The sequence below is a fragment of the Felis catus genome, chromosome F1 (assembly GCF_018350175.1).
Source record: "Felis catus isolate Fca126 chromosome F1, F.catus_Fca126_mat1.0, whole genome shotgun sequence".
Taxonomy (NCBI): domain Eukaryota; kingdom Metazoa; phylum Chordata; class Mammalia; order Carnivora; family Felidae; genus Felis; species Felis catus.
The window spans coordinates 18,758,466-18,779,908 of NC_058384.1; the positions used below are offsets into that span (position 1 = coordinate 18,758,466).

General features: G+C 45.9%; 1 protein-coding gene across 8 annotated transcripts in view; it reads right to left on the reverse strand.

Annotated features, from left to right (window-relative positions):
* Positions 1–21,443, reverse strand: part of ASTN1 (astrotactin 1) — a 302,845-nt gene that overhangs the window by 172,614 nt on the left and 108,788 nt on the right. For all 8 annotated transcript variants that reach the window (XM_019821665.3, XM_019821664.3, XM_019821666.3 and 5 more), the window contains exon 2: positions 13,126–13,313. In XM_019821665.3, coding sequence (XP_019677224.3) covers positions 13,126–13,313 — 188 coding nt within the window. The remainder of the gene's footprint in view (positions 1–13,125; positions 13,314–21,443) is intronic.

The window sequence follows — 21,443 nt, forward strand, 5'->3', positions numbered from 1 at the left end:
ATACAGTTTCTCTGTATGTTACTCTGAAGTCTGTTTTAACTGGGGTTGCTAGTGTCCCATATGCCCTTCACTTTCATACTCCTGGAATACCAGAGCTGGAAGCAACTTACAAGGTCATCCAGTTTGGGATTCCCAAGGCAGAGTGCCCACAGCCCATCCATGTGCTCCTAGTTGGTGCCATGCCAATGGCTGGCAAAAGTAGGGGATGTTTCCATTTCATTCTTTTATAAAGTAATATTTTTCCTAACCTGTACCGATATCATTAACGATAACATCAAACCCCTGGTTTTGTTGGCCTTTTTTTTTTTTTTTAATTTTTTTTTCAACGTTTATTTTTTGGGACAGAGAGAGACAGAGCATGAACGGGGGAGGGGCAGAGAGAGAGGGAGACACAGAATCGGAAACAGGCTCCAGGCTCTGAGCCATCAGCCCAGAGCCTGACGCGGGTCTCGAACTCACGGACCGCGAGATCACGACCTGGCTGAAGTCAGACGCTTAACCGACTGCGCCACCCAGGCGCCCCGTGTTGGCCTTTTCATCTAAGGCAAAAATAAGTTCAAACCGGAAAAGCCAGTCAATGTAAATAAAAATATTCAGAAAATACCAAGGCAGATTAAAAAAAAAAAAAAACAACAACCAACCATGGCACAATCCGAATGCCTAAAGTTTTAAGAACACTCATGTGCAGATAAGAACAGGCTTCTGACAGGTGAAGACATATGCCTGCAGTTTCACAGACTTTTGTGGGGAAAAGGCCCATAAGCAAAGCCTCCTGATTTCTAATTCAATGGTCCCCTGGTCTCCCCGGCCCAGCATGTATCACTGTTGAGGGAAGAAGAGAAAATGCCACCTAGGGGAGCACAGCCTGGTGGCGTCACTCTGTTCTGGGAGTTCCGGGCAGAGCCCCAGCGGGGACACGTTGGTGCTGCCCGTTCCAACCGCAGGCGGGGCCCAAGGATGGTGGCTGTGTCCTGGACAGGTTGGAACTCTCAGGTGCCGAGGCCGCCTGCTCTGGTCAGCAGAGCCCCCGAGGCGGCCAGCTGAAAGCCCAGGGATGGTGACCTGCGCGTGTACACGCCACATCGTTTAGGGAATAAAAAGAATCAAACTGGGATGCTTCAACATCACCGTTGGGAGGCAGAGCCCTCCTGCGTTTGTTTGTAGGGCGGCTTACCTTCCTTCATAAGAATGTGTCTGAGGCCCAGACAGGTCAAGTTCTGACACACTCACTCCTCTACGTCCCAAATGCTTATGCGTCTCAGTCCCAAATTCTTCCACCATCTTGCTCAGACAGAATATAGGAAGGGAGGAAACAAAAGCCTGAGCCCTTTAACAAACACCTGCTGTCTGATCTCCTAGGGATCTCCTATGGCCATGGTGCTTTAGGGGGCTGCAGAAGTCCCCTTAAGTTCACCTTAAGCAAACTTCGGGACTGGGAGCCAAGCCCAGAAGGCCCAGATACTTCTCCATGAGGCACTCACTGCTGTCAGCCACAGTTCAATATATCAATTAACTGAGCATCTGATTCGCCCAAGTTAGAAGGCTATTTGACTCATCTCTTGCTATTCATGGATGTCAGCAGCAGTGACAGAGGTATCAGGAGAATCATAAATAGCAAGGCAGCAGCAGGAAGCTCCCGACCTCCTCGGATGTACCACGGAGACTCCTGTGCAATCTGGAGGAGAGCTACTGACATCAGCCTCTCATGCAGGCAAGACTTCCAATGAACCTGGGCTCATACTTCACAGGGTATGCGATAAGGCGGTTTTATGAGGTGAGGTCTCTCAAAATGCCTCGTCCACCTTCAGCCTTATTTATAAGCAAGGCAGACAGCCACCACTAACTCTTAAAGTCCTTAAGTATCGGGGCACCTGGGTGGCTCAGTCGGTTGAGCATCCGACTTCGGCTCAGGTCATGATCTCACAGTTTGTGGGTTCGAGCCCCGCATCAGGCTCCGTGCTGACCGCTTGCTCAGAGCCTGGAGCCTGCTTCAGATTCTGTGTCTCCTCTCTCTGCCCCTCCACCACTCACGCTTTGTTTCACTCCGTTTCTCAAAAATAAATAAATGTAAAGTCCTTACGTATCACAGACCAAATGTATCATGACCTGTCTGGAAGCGTAATATACTTCTCTGCGTGCATGTCCACCAACATTAGGTGTTTCTGTATAAGGGGCTGTTGTAACCTATCTAAACATTTCACAAAAGTCTGTTGTGTATGTCAAAATCGAAACCAAGCAGGAGCCATCAGCCTCACAGGGAAGGAAAAAAAATTGCATATTTCCTAACCCATACCTTGTTGATAATTCCCTTGTCAAGTCTAAGCATATTTTGTTTTCATCAACTTTGTCTTCGCTAAACCCATCAATACCTCTCAGGAGAGGCTAATATGCTTGTATCTCACCTGAATTTGTGCCTGGAATTTGTAGCAAGAACGATCTCTGTCAATGTCTGCCTTAAGTGACAATTATAATCAATCTATAGGAGTCTGACTAAAATGAGCAAACTATTATCTTTCACTCTGCAAATGGTACCCTAACACTTCCACTAAGTTGTTAAGATTTCAGTCTCTGTTTATGCGCTGTAGACAAGAGAGAATGTACTAGATGGGGACCAGCCGACTATGGCCTCTAGGCCAAAGGGTGCCCGCTGCCTATTTGGTAAATAAAGCTTTATTAGAACACAGCCACATTTATCCATTTACTTATTGCATATGGCTACTTTGGCACTATAAAATGGCAAGAGTTGGGTAGTTGTACCAGAGTTCAAACAGCCTGCAAAGCTGAAAGTGTTTATCATCTGGCACTTTACAGACCCGTGGCCTGATTTCCTGCCATTGCCCACGCAGGCTTCTGTCTCTGGGCACACGGCTGCCTACATCCACTATACCCAAAGCTACTCTGTCCCCACCAACCACCCATTGAGTGTAGGCTTGAGGTCAGATTTAAAGGCAAATTTCGGGTCAGTGAAAGAATCACAAAACTTTAGACATGGGCAGAAGGCAAGAAGAAGGCAGCATGAGCTGGAGGAAAGATGACAGCCTTCAGATTAAGAACCCTGAGTCTTGGGGAGCCTGGGTGGCTCAGTCGGTTAAGCGTCCGACTTCGACTCAGGTCATGAACTCGCGGTTTGCGAGTTCGAGCCCCGCATCAGGCTCTGTGCTGACAGCTCAGAGCCTGCTTTGGATTCTGTGTCTCCCTCTCTCTCTGCCCCTCCCCTGCTCATGCTCTGTCTCTCTCTGTCTCTCAAAAATAAATAAATGTTAAAAAAAATTTTAAAAACAACAAAGAACCCTGAGCCTTTTCACCAGTGCTGGCCACAAACGTCTCCCGTCGTGAACGTGAGTAACAACACTCTTAGATACCTCAGCAGAACAGAAATTCCCATAATGACATCATTTGGTTTGGTAAAATAAATAAATAAATTAGTGAAGTTCTTCCAGGGAATTTGGAGCTGGAATCGTCCTCCCAAACCATAGGATAGCTGCTAGGAAACCCTGTAAACAGTGAAAACAGAAGTGGCTTAACAATGCCCTAGATGTACACGGCCACATCCCGGCTTCACAAGGGGCCCGTTCTGTTGCCCTGATGACCTTAATTGCCTCAGTCTTGCCCCCGAGCACAACTCCTCCAGGACTCCTGCAAGGGGCTGCCATGATCCCAGCTGCTTTTCTGGCTCCCTAAGGTAGGGGGCCCTGGAGTAACACACGACGCAAGGAATGGTTACAGGCAGCTTGCCCGGCACCCCAAGGGTTTACCTGGTTCGTATTTACTGGGCACCTCCCACGGGCCAGGCACTGTAGGAAGTGCTTAGTAAGAATCATCTCATGTAATCCTCAAAACAGCTTTAAGAAGCAGAATCTATTATCATTCCCATTTCATAAATGAGGAAAGTGAGTTCAGAGAGTTTTAAGCAACTGGCCCAAGGACACTAGAAAACATAGTAAGGGGTAGAACAGGGATTTAAACTGGTCTCTCTGATAACAAAGCCTTGCTATAAACTCCCGCCCTGAAGTTCAATATACGGAATGTATAGTCTTCTCTGGAGTCTTGGCTTCTCGATGACCTCTGTCCAGAGTCAACCCCAGGCTTCTCTGCGATGCTTTATCCGTTTGCTCAGTGCAGATCTTCACCTTTTGATGTAGCTCAGAGACTCCATCATGATAGCACCTTCCTTGCCCAGTTCTCTACAAGCTTTCCCAATGTTCATCAAGTGAAGGGTCTCTACTGTGCTAGCCAGAGGAAGCAAAATTATCCCACAGCCTGGAAAAATGAACAAACCGGCTGACCCTGAAGCCAGCAAGCGGCACCGTCACGGCAGAATGAAGTCTGGAGTCGGATGCGTTTGCCTTGAATCCTGGCTCCACCTATAAGACCTCGGATCTGTGATGTACTTTCTCAAGTCTCAGTGTTCGTATCTGAAAAGTGGGAGAATTACCATCTATTTCACTAGATTTTTAGAGAGTCGACTGATACTATGCATGAAAGTGATCCCATACATCGCCTGGGACCCAGCGAGTAAAAATGTTAGCTTCATTACTATGAGTATCACCAGTTCTTGTTATCGATTTAAACCCCACAGAGATTATGACTCCCGCTTTCAAAAGGATCTTCAGAGATTTTTGGAACTAAGCACTTAAAATTTGTTGGCTTCTATATCAAGTGAGCTAAATTGCTGAACAGAGTATTACATCATGTTGTTAAAAAATAGTATCATGAAAATGTGGCCTCTTAGCTGTTCTCCTTGCTGTCTGGAGAAATGGGGGCAACTTAAGGTCTCCATGAGCTTCAGGAAAGAGAAGAACAAAACTGTAAAAAGGATGTAAAAAATATAAAGAAATGGAAAAGAAGGTAGACACTCTACCTGCCTCCCAGTTCTGCCAAAGGCCATCCTCAAATATTAAGTGTTAATAATATCATTAAATGTTCCTTGAAAGCAAAAGGTTGTCTTATTAATTTCCTACCTCCTTGGCCTGACAGATACTGGTAAAGAATCCATATCTAAATGAATGAATGAGTCAATGATTTCTTTTAAATCAACGATAGGTCAATAATGCTTTTAAAATGTTTTTTTTGTTTTTAAAAACTGCAAAGATGTGAAAGAATGTACCTGAAAAAGCCTAAATTTATTGTTATATGACTTTCACAATTTTAGAGTGAAAAGTCCCTAACTGCCCTCTTCCCTTCCCTGCCAATAAGCCCGCAGCCAGCTGTGAGGCGGTGTGGCTGAAGCCAAGGTTAGCAGGTGGGTGTAGCCAAGCTGAACGGAATCTGAGCTTTTGGGGTTAGCTGTCTGGTGTAGCCACAGGAAGAAAGATCTATATTCCACCTTGCTTGTGGGTCCTAGTGCTCACAGAGTTACTGGTTTTGAAGCAACAATGGGGGAAAAGCATCAGATGAGGCTCAGCAGTCAACAGTGGACAAAACAACAAAAACCAATGAACGGACATGTAAGAAATACTTACTGGGCACCCATGATTGGCCAGAATATGAGCTGGTGCTTCTTAGAGAACAGAGTCTGGACTCTGCCAACTGCTTCGACTTAAATCCTGGCTGTGTAACCTAACAGCTGTTTGAGTTTAGGTATGTTACTCCACTTCTCTGGCCCTTGGTCCCTTCATTTGTAAAATGGGATGATAATTATCCCTACCTCATGGTGTTGTGATGAGAATAAAACATACGGTAATATATACTGCAAGTACTTAGAGTAGTGCTTTTTCGGGGGATTTTTGGTGGGGCGCGAGGCAGAGGGAGAAAGAGAGAATCCTAAGCAGGCTCCACACCCAGCATGAAGCCCGATGCAGGGCTTGATCCCATGACCCTGGTATCATGAACTGAGCCAAAAAAAGTGTGGGGCACTTAAGCAACTGAGCCACCCAGGCTCCCCTGCAGCACGCCCGTCGCATTGAACAAGCAAATCATGGGATCATGGCTTCTCTCCTCTGCTAAAGAAAGTGGTTCCGAGCTGGGCCTGGAACAGGACTAGTCGTGTTCTGTGCCACCTAAGCCAACCTTCCTGTAACCACAGCCAATGGGAGAAGGTTAGGGTTATAGCCTCCCACGGGGTGATCTGAGAGGAAAAAAGCTGTCAACAAACAAGAACTACGGTAACTAGCTTCCCTCTGCTTGTCTCCCTAAGGAGTCAGGGGAGGTGGGGAAAAGCAGGGAATCTGGCAGCCACAGGGACAGGGACAAGGTGCAAGAAGTCCCGAGGGGTCACAAGTGAAGTGACTTGATGAATAAATGGATAGTACAAACACTGAAAAGCATCAAAATGGGGATGAGATTTACAGAGTACGCTGGACAAAGGAGCTAATTTATGGCAATGGGAACGCGTCGAAGAGCCAAACCACAAACGAGCCGTGGATGCTGGGGGCTGACAGGGTGACTCCCAGATCCTGCACAACCTTTCAGCTCCAGAGTTCATGAAATTCTGCTTTGGGGATTTTTTTTTTTTTAATTACAAGATTCCTGCTGGGCGCCTGGGTGGCTCAGTCGGTTAAGCATCCGATTTCGACTCAGGTCATGATCTTATGATTCGTGGGTTCACGCCCTGTGTGGGGCTCTGCGCTGACAGCTCGGAGCCTGGAGCCTGCTTCCGATTCTGTGTCTCCTTCTCTCTCTGCCCCTCCCCCGCTCGTGCTCTGTCTCTCTCTCAAAAATAAATAAACGTTAAAAAAAAGAGAAGATTCGTGTCTACTTACCTCCATGTGAGTTACTATAGTCAAACTCCCTTACAGAGAAGACCTGAGTGGATCTCCATTTTTTGGAAACTAAAAAGCCTCAGCAGTGAATGTATCCATTTCAGAGTTGAGGTGAGAAGCTTCCCAAAAGGTCAGCAGATTACCCGACGTCGTATAAAGCCAGGCTCTGAAGCTTACCTTCCAACCCTAAACCCAGCGTTTCTTTCCCACACATCCTAGCCCTCCACACACACCCGTGTGAATATGGGAGCACGGCCAGCACTTGGAATAGCTCAACAACTGAAACGGCTAATGGACTCCCATGTACCTGCACCTGATGTGCCTTGGCAAGACAGGCACAGCCAAACCATGGTGCCAAGTGGGGAGGTTTAGAAACCAACCTTCCCTTGGCACTTGGGAGAGCCCCCAAATGGGCCCTGGCATGTCCTCTTTTGCACATCAGTCTGCCAGTGACAACCCAAGTGCGAGGAGGTTTTGTCTGTAGGGATCTTGCTATTATTTTACGAACTGCCCACCATTTTCTTAGTAGGAGGCCAAGTACAAGACAATGGCTTTGGCAAGGGGACGGTATGGCCAGTAAGTCAGTCCTGCCCCATAATGGATGGCTTGAATTGCTAGAAAAGTTCTTTGGACTGAATCTGTTATCACTCTAGTTCTATCTTTTGTGGTAACACAAGACATGACTAAACTCCTCCATTTCTTTCTAAAAAAATTTTTTTTTAATATTTATTTTTGAGAGAGAGAGAGAGAGAGCACATGCACGCACATGAGTGGGGGAGGGGCAGAGAGAGAGAGGGAGACACAGAATCTGAAGCAGGCTCCAGGCTCTGAGTTGTCAACACAGGGCTTGAACCCACAAACTGTGTGATCATGGCCTGAGCCGAAGTCGGACGCTCTACTGACTGACCCACCCAGGTGCCCTTCCATTTCTTTCTAAAGATCAAAAAGAAGGATAGGGCATCCTCAGTTGAACTAAGCAAACAATATACATTGACAATGAAGATGTAAAAGTGACCCTGATTAATGAATTTGCTAATGAATTTTTGTAACCGATTAGCTGAAGGCAAAAGGGACTGACAGAAAAAGCATCTAGCTCTCCTATGCCCACAGACACTCAATAATAAACCGATGGCCTTGATGGCACATAGCAATGACCACACTTAGAAATGCTCTTCCCTGCCCTTAGATGTGGCTGAGCTTTACAAGTGCAGTGAAGACAGCTTCAAGCAAAGTAACACACGATGTGTAGGCAGCTGAACTGAACTCGAGCGAGGATGCACAAGGAAGAGCAAGTGAGAGCAAGGATGGGTCCTCTGGCACAAAGTTGGCGACGGTCATGGAAACACAGTCCTGGAAGCTCCCATAGGTATGTTCCGTAGGCTTTGTACTAACTCGGCCCAGCCATTACTTCCCCAGGATACAACTTCTCTAAAGTGTCCATTCTATTTCCTAGATGCTGGGACTCCACAGTAACACCTGTGGCCTCCTTTGTCCCTGAACCTGGTTCTTTATGCTGTTTCTCCCAAAAGAAAACCACGTGTCTAGGGCTCACCTGGAGCTCCCAGAGACAAGGTGCTTGGAGACACCTGAGGAGCCAGCAGTTGAGGGCCACACGGACCTGCAGACACTGGCCAATGGGCCCCACACAGATGGGACTAGTGGTCTTGAGCAGACCCAGGCTTCACTGATGGGCTCCAGTCCCCAAATCCCCAGGGAGATAGACAAACGCTCAAACATTATTTTTTTCCACACAACTGTGAATTGTGCCTACGAGGGCTGAACTATGAAAGCTTACCTACCAGCAGGAGTTATGACTGCAAAATATATATACCAAACTGAAGGATTTTTGAAAGGTTACTTGCTGAGAACACTGTATTTAACCAACCTATATGCATATAGGAAGTCTATTACCACTGCCATCTTTAATCACAAAGATGAAATATATAGATAATACATTAAAGTGCTATTATGCACCATTCAATTCTTTTGCATACCGTAAGAAGAAAAATGTAGATCATATGGCAAATTAGCAAAAGTACAACATGGAAATTTAAACCCACAGAGTCTGAATATCTAAAGTCAAGTCATGTTAAGGGCGCCTGGGTGGCTCAGCTGGTTGAGCCCCTGACTTCAGCTCAGGTGGTGATCTCATGGTTTGTGGGTTTGAGCCCCAAGTCGGGCTCTATGCTGACCGCTCGGAGCCTGGAGCTGTTTTGGAGTCTGCGTCTCCCTCGCTCTCTGCCCCTCCCCCACTCGCAGCACACGCGCTCGCTCTCTCTCTCTCTCTCTCTCTCTCTCTCTCTCTCTCTTTTCAATGTTTATTTATTTTTGGGACAGAGAGAGACAGAGCATGAACGGGGGAGGGGCAGAGAGAGAGGGAGACACAGAATCGAAACAGGCTCCAGGCTCTGAGCCATCAGCCCAGAGCCTGACGCGGGGCTCAAACTCACGGACTGTGAGATCGTGACCTGGCTGAAGTCAGACGCTTAACCGACTGCGCCACCCAGGCGCCCCCCTCTCTCTCTTAAATATAAGTAAACATTAAAAAAAACAAAGTCATATTAAAACCTGACCTTCTATGCTGTGGAGTAAAGGATGTGCTTATAACTGAACAATTCTCTGATTTATGGATTTAAATTCACACAACTGATTTCCATTCGATGACTTGGCTTTCACTTGTTCAAGAGTTTGCAAAAGAGTATCAAGAGTATCCCTGTGTGCTTCAGTAGTTTTAAATGTCAATTACCTTGCAAGATTCACAATAAATCTCTTCCGCCCAGTTTGAATCATGCTGGAGGTTACAATACATTGTTTGACCCTCAACGCGGCAATCTAAGATGTCAGGAGGGAAAGAGTACCTCTTTGGAAAAAATAATTCAAAAATTTTAGGATGTGATTGAACAATAAGTAAAGCAAAAGGGTTTTCAAAGTTTTCAATTGCCAAGTCCCCAGCTGAGGTACTGGTTTCCCTCAAGCCCACCATTTTGCCGATGGTATATTTACACTGGGCGCAGTGGAAACAAGGACTCACCAATTCTCATTCACAGAGTGTCATTAGGATACAAAAAAGGTATTCCTTGGCCTTTCAGCCTCTCATTACTTATACTTTGTGCTTAAAACTAAACACAGTAAATGCAAAATATAAAAATAAACAGTGGTCCCTGCATTGAGGCAGTATGGATGGGAAAAGGGTAAACACAAAATCAGAGAAATGTAAACTTGAAGGTTTTCACAGAACCATTAATTCCCTCTGCACATATTGGAAATATTTAGAATTGCCAGTTAAGCTTTTAAATATACATTTTCTTAACAAGAGAGAAAAGGTTGGGTGTATTCATATTTTGATAATCACCTTAACTTTTCTCTTTTTCAAATTATGCTATTTGGATCCAAACTGAAAACCACATCGGTATTGATCGTTACAGTTAATGAAAAATAGCTCTGCTATTGTTATTTCATAACCAACAGGGCTTGGGTAATAAAATTTCATGTAAGTGCATTTTGCTGTCCAACAGTGTTACTAGTCAAAGGCCTGCAAAATCTTCTGACATTTATAATGCTCTCTTTCCAGATGCCTCAAATGGCTGCCTACTTCACCTCCGAAGGATGTGGTATAAAGCATATCAGATGAAGTCTACCAGTCCCCGAGTCTCTTAAGAAGAAGCCATCAGAGATTCTAGGAACGGTATCTTCAAACAGGATACCCTCAGGCTTGATTTCTAAGCTGAGGGCAGATACACAACTTTAGACTTTGAAACTGCGTCTAGAATGGAATGTTAAGGACAGGAGAGGCAGTGCGCGAGAGCGTATGGCATGGAATGGGAGTAGGGCAAGGTAAGATAGCAAGCTGGGCTCAGGAAGACTCCCCTGACCACCGCGTCTTTGCCAAGGACGGGAGGGAGTCCTTACATCTTCACCTCACCTTGGGGTCCCTGTTTGCTTGCACAGGCCAAAGGCTTTCCTGAATTTTTCATGGAGACAGGGGCCTATCCACATGCAAGAGGTCAAACACAAGACTTGCCTGCCCTCACCCCCTGCCCATGCTCTTTTAACCTTTGCCCCCTCCAGCAAGGTTAATGAATAATGACATAGTGAAGAGTAACGTAGAATAAACCAAAGTAAGGCTGAAGGAAGAATCTCTTCCATTTTATTTGGAAGACAGAATGTCATCGTTGGTCTATGGGTGACCAGTAGCATATGAAGGAAAAATTTCAGACACAGGTTGAAGGCTGACTTTTGTTCTCTTTCCATTTCAGTGCCCACGGTCCATTAATCCCCGCTCGGTGGGGGGAGGCCTCAAAAAACAAAGCATTAGTAACGGAGGGCTTCTCATAGGGACTGTTATATTTTAAGGGCGCAAACTATTTCCTCAAATCCTTTGGCATCCTTGACCTGCACATTTCCGTCTCCACGGTCACCCACCCCCACAAACATGCACCTATGTGTGCGCATACACATGCATGCGCACACACACAATACCCACGCATGTACTTCTCTAGAGAACTTATTGGAGCACATCATTCTGAGGATGGAAAGGACAGGATACTTGAAGACAGGATCCTTGCTACACTAAGATTCGTGATGCAGCAACGAGGACCAGCAGTGGACCGTCTTTCCATGGATCCTCCCACTACTCCCTCAAGCCCCACACCAAACACACCTTCTGATACGTTGCCTGTCTTGACCATCTATATTCAGGGCCTTTCAGATACAATCACACCCAGCATTAGTCCTTAAGAATCTCCATCCACTTCCTTTCACCCTAAACATTTCCTTGGCGTGATGACTGGTTCTTTGAAATGGTCTCAGACCAAAAGAAACAAAACAAAACAAAACAAAACAAAACCCATCCAGAACAATGACGACTGCTTTTCACATTGATGGGAAGATGTGAATGGCTGGGGGAAATCCACCATTGTGCCCTTCTTTTCAGTGAGACCGTATCATAAATGTGAAGGCAACGTGGCCTCTACATCTGTCACTCCAGTCAATGCCAGGGTTGATTCGGCTGATCTGCCCGATCTCACCGCTCTCTGGGAACTACAAGCTACATGACAGAAGACAATCTTCCCTGAGAGAGGAAATGCTAGCCTTTAATTAAGGACGTACAAGTACCATAACTGCCATATTAGAAACCTCAATACATTTGTAAATGTGAGGCATGGCAATCTCATTTACCTGCCTGCCTTCCAGCACATCTAAACACTGAGGTTTACCATTTGCTCTTAAGGACTCTTTTCTTGACCATATAGTTTAAATAAAGTAGCTTGTGTATACGCAGGTAATCTATCAAGCTAGTTATTCGTGCAGAGATCGGCGGAAGACTTACATTCTGAGATTTCATCAGAGATTTTATGGAAAGAGTTTCAATGTCAAATATTTGGATAATGGGAATTTTTATGTATCTGAAATGTGCTCAATTTCTCCCAATTTGATAAACAAAACCAAACAGCACGTAGTGTTGGTATCAGAGTAACAGATAAAGTTTAGATCAAGACCTAGATTGGTTTTCTGCAGTTTCGTAAACATGAAAGAGCCCATGCCTTCTGTATATATGGCTCATGAATAATCAGTCCGGCCTCAACCTGCTCTTAGGCTTCCCTAGAAACAGACGATATGTTGGTTTTACCAATACAATACTAATATGTAAGATGCCAAGGGAAGCAGACATTGTCTATGTCCACTGGGAAATTCATTCATTTCTTCCACAAATATTTATTAAGCGTTAACTGTGTCCTTGCATTGTTCTGAGTGCTAAGAACACAACAGTGAACAAAACACCACCAGACAAAACCCCTGCCTGTCACTGTACCACCTACTTTTGAGTGAGATTCTAGGACACAAATTCCTAGAATTTTAGGAAGAATCTTCTCATTTTTTTTGAGGCCTCAAATTTCTGAAGAGGAGAAGGGAGGCTGATGGTGACAGTTCTGAGCTAGGCTACAGGGAGGGGCAAGTATCTATTGACATGCCCTTTGTTGTAAGAGGACAGAAAGCCAAATGTTGACTTTCTCCTGGCTGGAAGAGGAGAGAGAGGGCTTGGTAGCAGCAAGCAGCTTGGCAATTCAGTCATTCAGCAAACATTTATGGAGCAACTACTACAAGATATTCTGATCTACTTGTTGAAGAACGCCTTTAGAAGACAATCCACTGCCACCATCTGATATTCTCTTGTTTGTAAAAGTTACTCCATGTCGAGGCATGCTCCCAAAGAGAACAGGTGGGTAACGGTGGTATAGAAATAACTACCACTTATATTTCACCCCAGGTGGAGACACTTCCCACAAATGGGAAATTTACTTATTAACGTGATCAATGATCGTTGTGGAGTGGGTTTCGTAGAGCTACGTTCACGGCGCCAAGGCTCTTAAAGTCAAGATAACATAAGCTACGGCCTGAGAGGTTAAAGCCACGCTGCTCCTACCATGACTGAGATGTGCAGGATCCTCAATTCCTCTTCTGCTGACTCATGCTGGGGTTCTTCAGTTGGGTCTTGTCCAGGGAGGCTGGGAGCACCATCTTGGTGATGAATGTGAAAGAGCAGAGTGCCATTCTCCAGCCACTGCTGCCTCCAGCGCACCAGAGGGATGTCCTCTGTGTTTCCTGAGATCTCTAGAGGACAAACACCAAAGCACAGGTCAGAATTCGGACCGGCCCAATCTGGATCTTCTTATTCATCTTCTTCCTAGGCAATGGTACCAATCAGCCGGTGTCAGCTAAAGACGACAAAGGGTTCCAGCTATGGTTAGGTCAGGTTTCAAATCTCCAGGAAGGGAAGAGGCCCCGAGAAGAAGAGACTTATCCACTCCCTAGATCTTTGCTCCATAATCGAGCGAGCCAGACTCTCACCCATTGAGAAAAACACCAAGGTGAAAATTCGAGCTCTTCCCCATATTTCTATGATCGATAGCATCCTTTACCCAGCACTGTTTGAATACCCTGATAACCCCGGAGGTAAATAGAAGGTTGTTTGCCTCTTGTAAATTTGAAAATGTGAGTTCCCTAGCAATTACTCCTAGACACCAGTGAATCTACCAAGGAAAGAGCTGGTAATTACTGTGCAGAGGACTGGCACGTCTGGAACAGTCCTGGGAGGTTGCTGCAGAGCAACTGGGGCTGACAGAATATTTCTAAAACCACAATCATTTGCTGCATAGCCCACTGGAGATGTGTAATACTCGCCGTGGCAGGGATGTTTTAATTCCCTTTAATTTTTCTCTTCATTTTTGCAGAGCAGAGCTGGTACACACAGAGGGGGTGCTGAAAACCTGGGCCCTTAGCACAGACACAAGCACTCACCTGCTCTCAAGGCTCGAGATGGAGGCACCGGACTCTCATCAACAATTAACAACGAAATACCAAAAACCTACTATGCATTTCACACTGCAGGTGCTAAGCTACTAGTACAGAAGTATGCTACTATGGGTCTCTCCTGCTAATATTCCTAAGCAAGATCACATCGAAGCTATGAGATAATTCACAACAGAGAGACCTGATTAGCCCAGCCTTTCCTAAACTTCATTTGGCCTCAAAATCATTTCTTCCTTAACAACTATTACCACCCTAGGGAACTAATATTCCGCTGAGCACACTTTGGCAATGCATTGCTTTATAAAAGTTCATTTTTTAAAAGGCATGGCTTCTTCTCCCAAAATTTATCACCTTTGACCAAAAAAAATAATAATTCCACGGACATAAAAAAGATTTAATAAGACACATTTAGAATAGTATTCTCATCAAGTACCACACCATAAAGAGGGAAGCAATTTTGAGTATTTATGGAGTTTATAAATATCTTTCACTATTTGTAGGAGGGCACAAAGGATGTTCTGCTTTATTTATTTACTTACGTATTTATTCATTAATTGACTTAACATATACATTGAGCATGCACTGTGCACCAGGCACTGTTCTAGGCACTGTGATACTAATCTAAATGAGGCCCTCAACAAGTTCTCCAAAGCAATCCACCCTTGGGTGAATGTGAATGTGGGAGGTGTTGCACCATGTATATAATGACACCATGTGAAAACGTACAATTTAAGAGTAGGCTTGCCCGGGTTGAGGGTGGAAGAAGGGGAGGAAATCTGGAAGAAGATGGTAGTGGCCTTGGGTCCTAAAGGGTGGTGGCTATCCTTTTAACAGGTAGAGATGTGGAAAGGGGACACGCAGACACTGACAGGAGAATTAAGAGGGAGGACGAGGAAGAAGAATACTGGCTGGTCCTCTCAGGGTAGGTTGGTGAAAAGAATTCACAGGAGCCACAGGTCATTAGCCTATCCCTAAAAGACACAGATAGTATTCCCTACCTCTTCCTAATACCCTCCAGACCGGGGAGAAGAGTAAATGGGTGTGTGACGGGCGATGAGGGGACAGCAAAGACGGGACGATCAGAGCCCCCCTTCATCCTCAGCCCCTCGCCCACTCGCCTGGTGCCCAAGCATCCCACCGGGATGGCGAGCTGTCCGTGCTCTGGAAGTGACCAGCTCAAGCAGCCAAGAAGCTGCACAGGGTGTAAGAATGGAAGATCCCCTGCATCCGGGTCTTGGTTTTCCGCAGGCACAGCCCCATTTGTTAAGTGAGGCAGTGAGTGACACAGGACTCCTGAGTTCACTTTTCCTCTAAGGTGGCCTTCCAGACTTCCAGGTGAAGAGAAACCCTTGGGCATGCCTCCCAGCAGCAGCCACACGACATGTCACTACAAGTGCCCCAATCACAAGCTACTTCCCAACCATGGGTCAAGCCCCAGGAAGATTCCTCCTGGGAAGCACATCCCTCCCCCAAGTGCCTTCCCTGCCGCTGCAGGAAGAGACCAGTCTCCGCAGCATGGACAAAACTCACAAGCACTAACAGCTTATAATAGAACACCCAACACCATAATTCAATCACTCAGAGCAACACGCTTTCAGCCTCCTACCCACACCGGCTCTAAGCCAGCCTGGGATTAATTCCATACATGTTGGGTGCCACTTCAGGCCTTCCTGTAACTCTTTAGAAGGAATCTAGCACCTCATACCTCCAAAGCGCTTAAAATGGATTTTTCTTTCCCAGGAGACTCTCATCAACTAGGCCAGGCTCATTACCTCCATTTTTACTGTGGAAGCAAGGACAAGTAAACACCCAGATCAAGGTCATGCCAGCCTGACACAGAACAGGAGCTAAAACAGAAGTAGTCCTATCAGATCCCCTCCATTGCCAACACACACCAGACAACATGACTTTTGCAGAAGCACGGAGAGAGAGAGAGCATTTGAGTATGGAGTGTGTGTGGTCTTCTAGCAGGTTCTGAGCGGCAGTATTTTTATTTGTTGTGCAAGGTCTTAGTATTCCATGACTTCTTTATTTAAAAAAATTAAAAACATTTTATCAATAACATTTTATTAAGAAACATTTTTTAATGTTGATTTATTTTTGAGAGACAGGGAGACAGAGCGTGAGCAGAGGAGGGGCAGAGAAAGAGAGAGAGAGAGGAGACACAGAACCTGAAGCAGGTCCCAGGCTCCAAGCTGTCAGCACAGAGCCTGACTCGGGGCTCAAACTCACGAGCCGTGAGACCATGACCCGAGCCGAAGTCAGATGCTTAACTGGCTGAGCCACCCAGGCTCCCCAAGTATTCCATGACTTCTTTCAAAATTGAGATAGAATTCCCATACCATAAAATCTGTCCTTTCAAAGGATACAATTCCATGGTGGTTCGTACATTCACAAAGTTGTGAGACCATCACCACTGTAATTCCAGAACATCTTCATCAGCCCAAAAAGAAACCTATATGTATTGGCGGTCCAAGACAATTTCTGAGGAGGAAGGCGTTCTGCTCCAGGGTCCCAGGAGTGGTGGTACCAGGGAACGAACAGGTTATTGACAAAGTGCTCCCACAGGGAGGTGAGCTGAGAGCACAGAATCTCTGACCCTGGCTTCCAGGCCAGCCCTCTGAACCTCTTTGTGAGATATTCATGCCCATCTCCACAGACAGTGATATCCTGATCCTGCCCAGACCAGACTCATGGTAGAGGGCAAAAAAAAAAAATAAATAAATAAAGGGTAAAGCAAGGAGAGCACCATGCCTGCCCATGAGGGTGCCTGTCGTTTTTAAGATTCAAGATAATTACAGAATGATAGCTTCTTCTTTGGCCTTTTCCCCTGTCCTGGCAGGATCTGACATGGGAGGGCCAAAATGCTAAACCAGGAACTTATTTACTTATGCTGAATCTGCCCTAGGTCAGCCGACGAAAAACCACAGGGCACAGTAAACGTCTTGTGAATTTCGTCACCAATGGAGCTGAGATCAGAGCTTGGAACATCGATGTAATCACGTTGGCCTGGATGTTAGCAGAGGGTCTCCAGGAGAAGAAATGCTCAGAAATTGCTTTAGCAATGCAAGCCTTCCCTGAAACTCCCAAGAGGTACATACGGGAGGCGGCAGTTACTCTGGTCCAAAGCCTCCTGAGGGCGGTGGATAAGGCTCACACGGAGCCTCTGCTCTGTGCGTGCTCCGCACAGCCCAGTACTCCATGGTGGACTGAATAAAACAAGTACCTACAGAAGCCTCCACAGCCATTTCAAGATACCACGGGTGGGCTGGGCACCACTGCCAACAGCACACTGTGGGATGGAGATCTCCAGAAAGGGAAGGGTGCCCTTACTCTTAACGTGTCCATTTTTCCCCTATACAAGCCTCACGTCTCCCAGCACCTCCCCAAATTCTGGAACTGCCTAGAATACACAGAAACCAGGATGCCATTTGTTCCTGTATACAATGAAGATTTTTGGAGCACACTCCATTGGCCACATTCAGCAAACTGCTATATGATCCCTACCCTGAAAGAGGCTTTGGTCTAGGAAGAAACTGAAGACATGGCCAAGACTAAGTACTCTAAGCGGTAACAGCCATGCTGAGTTGGGGGAGGGTGGGATCTGGCCGGACATGGGATATAATGGGAAGAGACGCTGGAGGCAACTCCATATGAAGAGAATATGTACTAAGAAACGGCGGCCTGATGCCTGTTTGCAGAAGGGTAGCGTTAGTTCAGAGGAGTCATGGAGAACGAGGGAAGGAATGCAGATTGATGTCAGGTGTGAAAGGTGTGAATGCCAGTTTAAGCAGTTCCGAGCTAATGGAAAGTCACCCCCGGTCTCATTAAGCAGAGAAGGGAATAAGGCCAGGATTTAGAAAGATCAAGAAGACCCAGAAAGAGAGCGGCAGACAGACTAGACTCTACCCCAATCTCATGGTAACTCTGATCCCGTATTCTGCAGTGACCAAAATACTGAGCTGGAACTCAAGAGATCTGGGTCTGGAGTAGCCTTGAACGTACTGCCTAGCTTTGAGTTTCCTTATCTACGTAAGAAGGAGCTGTACACATGAATTTCAAGACTGTTTTGTAACTTGGCATTCCACGATTCTAAGTCCAGAACAGGGTGCTTCACATGACCGCCTAGAAAGATGGTAATTTCCACGTGCCAAGAAATGTCCACTCTTCTCTCAGGCCTTCCCTGCATTCCACCTCCCCTTTCCCTCAGAGCACAGGGTGGACAGGTTTGGGATGATTTCATCAGAGCCTTTAAGAGCCAGGCCCCTTTTTGGACTGGACCTCAGGCTGGGGAGAAAGGTTCTCATTCCTGCTGACGCAGATATGCGGTTTCTAAGGAAGAAATCCTGGAGCTTCTGCATATGCAATAGAGAAGCAGGAAGATGGGTAAGCAGAGGCAGTCATGCTAGAGAATGAGCTGGGGTGGGGAAAGGCACAGTGGAGAGTGAGATAAAATCACTTTTATTATATATATTTTTTTATTTTAGAGAAAGAGAGAAAGGGCAAGCAGGGGAGGGGGTAGGGGGAAGGGAGGGAGGGAGCGAGGAGAGAGAGAGAGAGAGAGAGAGAGAGAGAGAGAGAATACCAAGCAGTCTCCACCACACTCAGCACAGAGGCTGACGCAGAGCTCGACCCCACGAATGGTAAGACTATGACCCAGGCCGAACTCAAGAGGTGGACGCTCAACCGACTGAACCACCCAGGCACCCCCAAAATCACTCTTCAGTTAGTTACTGTTGTAATGTTAGCATGTGCCCTGTGAACTTGTAGCACTGTGTTTTTGTGGGGTTAGCTTAGGATACCCAAAGCTTGCTACAAAAATTCCTTTTCCAAACATAACAACTTCCTCCTACCATCCAAGTGCCGTGCCCCTTCCGTAGGTGTCCCCTCACGCTGAGCATCCCTGAACTGAGCCACTAGGACAACATAGCATGTCAGCATCAGAATTTCCCCCGAAAGACAACTTCACTGAACACCAGATCTATGATGCCCTCTTCCAAAGAATTTGGCAATTTAAAGTCAAATGTGGATTTGAACTGAGAAAATTCTCAAAGACCCTTTAATGCACTGAATAACTCAGAGTGGCTTAGAACACTCTAAGCCTTTCTGGGCCCTTTTTTCACTCCTGAGAAGGCTGAATTTCCAGCTAAACCCAGCTAAGTAGTAATGAGGTTGCTCAGGTGGTGAGGTCAAGCCAGGAGGAGGCATGAACTTGTCAATTCTAGGCCTCGCGCTGAGGCACCTGCTGAACTGACCCTGCAGTCTTTCAAGGTTGAGGGCGCCACCCCCTGATGACCATTACTGACTATCAGAAGACCTTGTTTAGATCAGGATTTTCAAACTTGCTGTTAATCTTATAAACTCTTCCTCTAACCAAATCTAATACAGCTTCTGAGGGGGCTCCCCAGCGCAGAGTCAGAAAAGATCTGGATCAATTGGAAGACAAATAAAATGCACCACCACGAAACTCCCTGCTGTTAGGAGACTGGAGGGGGTAATCTATGCATTATCAGTTTTGCCTGGCTGTTTTTCAATTCTGTTAACTATGATATTGTGAATAGCCTCATGTTGTTGATGAAAAAATTGCAGGGGAAAGGGTCATCTCTAAAAATGGAATCTAGCCTTCTCTCCACCCCGTGCTACCACAGTGGCCATTTTGAGTTTCCCTATGTGATGGAGACTGAGCTCAGGACTTCAGCAGGGATAAGCCAACTGTTCAAAACGAATGGTAACAAATGGGTTTTGTCCATCAGTGACTATCACTAAGGTAACCAAAGGTAAGCCTGTGATATAATTACCCCCCTTTCTTCCACTCTTTTTTGATATTTCTTCCCACCCCACCCCCACCTGCCTGATTTCAGAGTTTGAAAGATTATTGATGGTAGGTGCCAGTTCCCACATGGTTTCATTATGGTCTTCCAACGGAAACTATTAACAGTGGCATTAACTTTCAACACCTTTGTAAGAAAATAACCTGCTTGAGTCAGGGGTTAATAACAGCAGAGGATCGCTAATTATCCTGCAAATCTTTACCCTGGTATCAAACGTGACCCAAGTCTTTAATGTCTCTGGAACGGCAGCCTCTGAAGACCCCAACTTGTTCCATAACATAATGACAGCAGCACATTAGTGTCCTGGCCATCTGTGAAGAAAGATAAGGGACAGATGAAGAGCAGACAAAGGAGAAGGATGCAGAGAGAAAGGACAAAGTCAAGAGAAGTAAGAAAAGGAGGCTAGCCAGAGAAACGATGTCCCTCGGGCTGAGTTGGCTGGGCCTCTACACCTCTCGCTACAGGGACCATCTGGTAGGGAGTTCTGAAGTGATACAATCCCACAGCCCAGAGTGAGAAACACATAAGATAAGGTGCCCTGCTGGGCCTGAATTCAACCAGCACAGATGCCAGAAACACCGATGGTTTGCCTGAAGTCTGCACCTATGGAGGCCTGGCTCAGTGAACAACAAAATGGGAGACAGCATAGCCAGGAAATTCTTTTGTAAAGATGTTCAAACTCCTACTGTGAATGGAACTCTCAATGTGCTTCCTCTATTCAATTCACTATCTGCCATGGGGCTGTTTCTTACCATCTCATGGCTTGAGCCATGGACACAGAATCACACAAGCAAACCCTCCACAGCAAAATGGATTAGGATTTCAAGAATCTCTTTTTCAAGTAACTAGAACCTTCTTGACTTGCAGATCTGGGATAGAAATTTCCACTTGTGACAAGGAGAAGGATAACTGAATTTCTATTTCCTTTCCTTGGTGACACATGCTCTCAAAAAACAAGAGTGCCTCAAAGCATTAATGATCCAGTGATGAGAAACGGAATGGCGGGTTGAATGGAGCACTGGATGGGGAGCTGGAAGAATAAAGCTGTAGTAATCTCTCTGGAGCTCCTTTTTATCATCTTCAAATCATGGGACCAGGAGGTCTCTAAGGACTCCCAAGCTGTGACCATGGTATTCCATGACACAAAGCCACACGCGACACTTGGTTCTAGTTATACCCCAAATCAGGTGAAGGCTAAGTATATTTCTGCATGCCAACTGGATAAGTCTCTGTGGGAGTTTTTCAAATCAGCCTTTCCTCTTGAGAGTATGGAATGCTTCTAGCTCACTCCAGCCTGTCAACTTCTAGAGTAAGGACTGGCTGTACAGAAACTCATGAGAGTGACCTCTGGAAACTCCAGTCGGTGGTCCCCAATAAGAAAGCATCCACATATAGATGCTTCCAAAAGGCTGATGTGGAGAAGGGTAGTCTCAGTAAGAAGACCTAACCTGATCTCTCTCGGCAGTCCTACCTTATAGAACTATATTCTACAAGTCAGAAAAGCTCACTTCCTTTAAGGCTAGCCACCCACCCACATCTCCTTTTCCAACAGAGGTTTAAGATAGACTAAAATGAACCAACACAAAAAGCAAGAGTGATT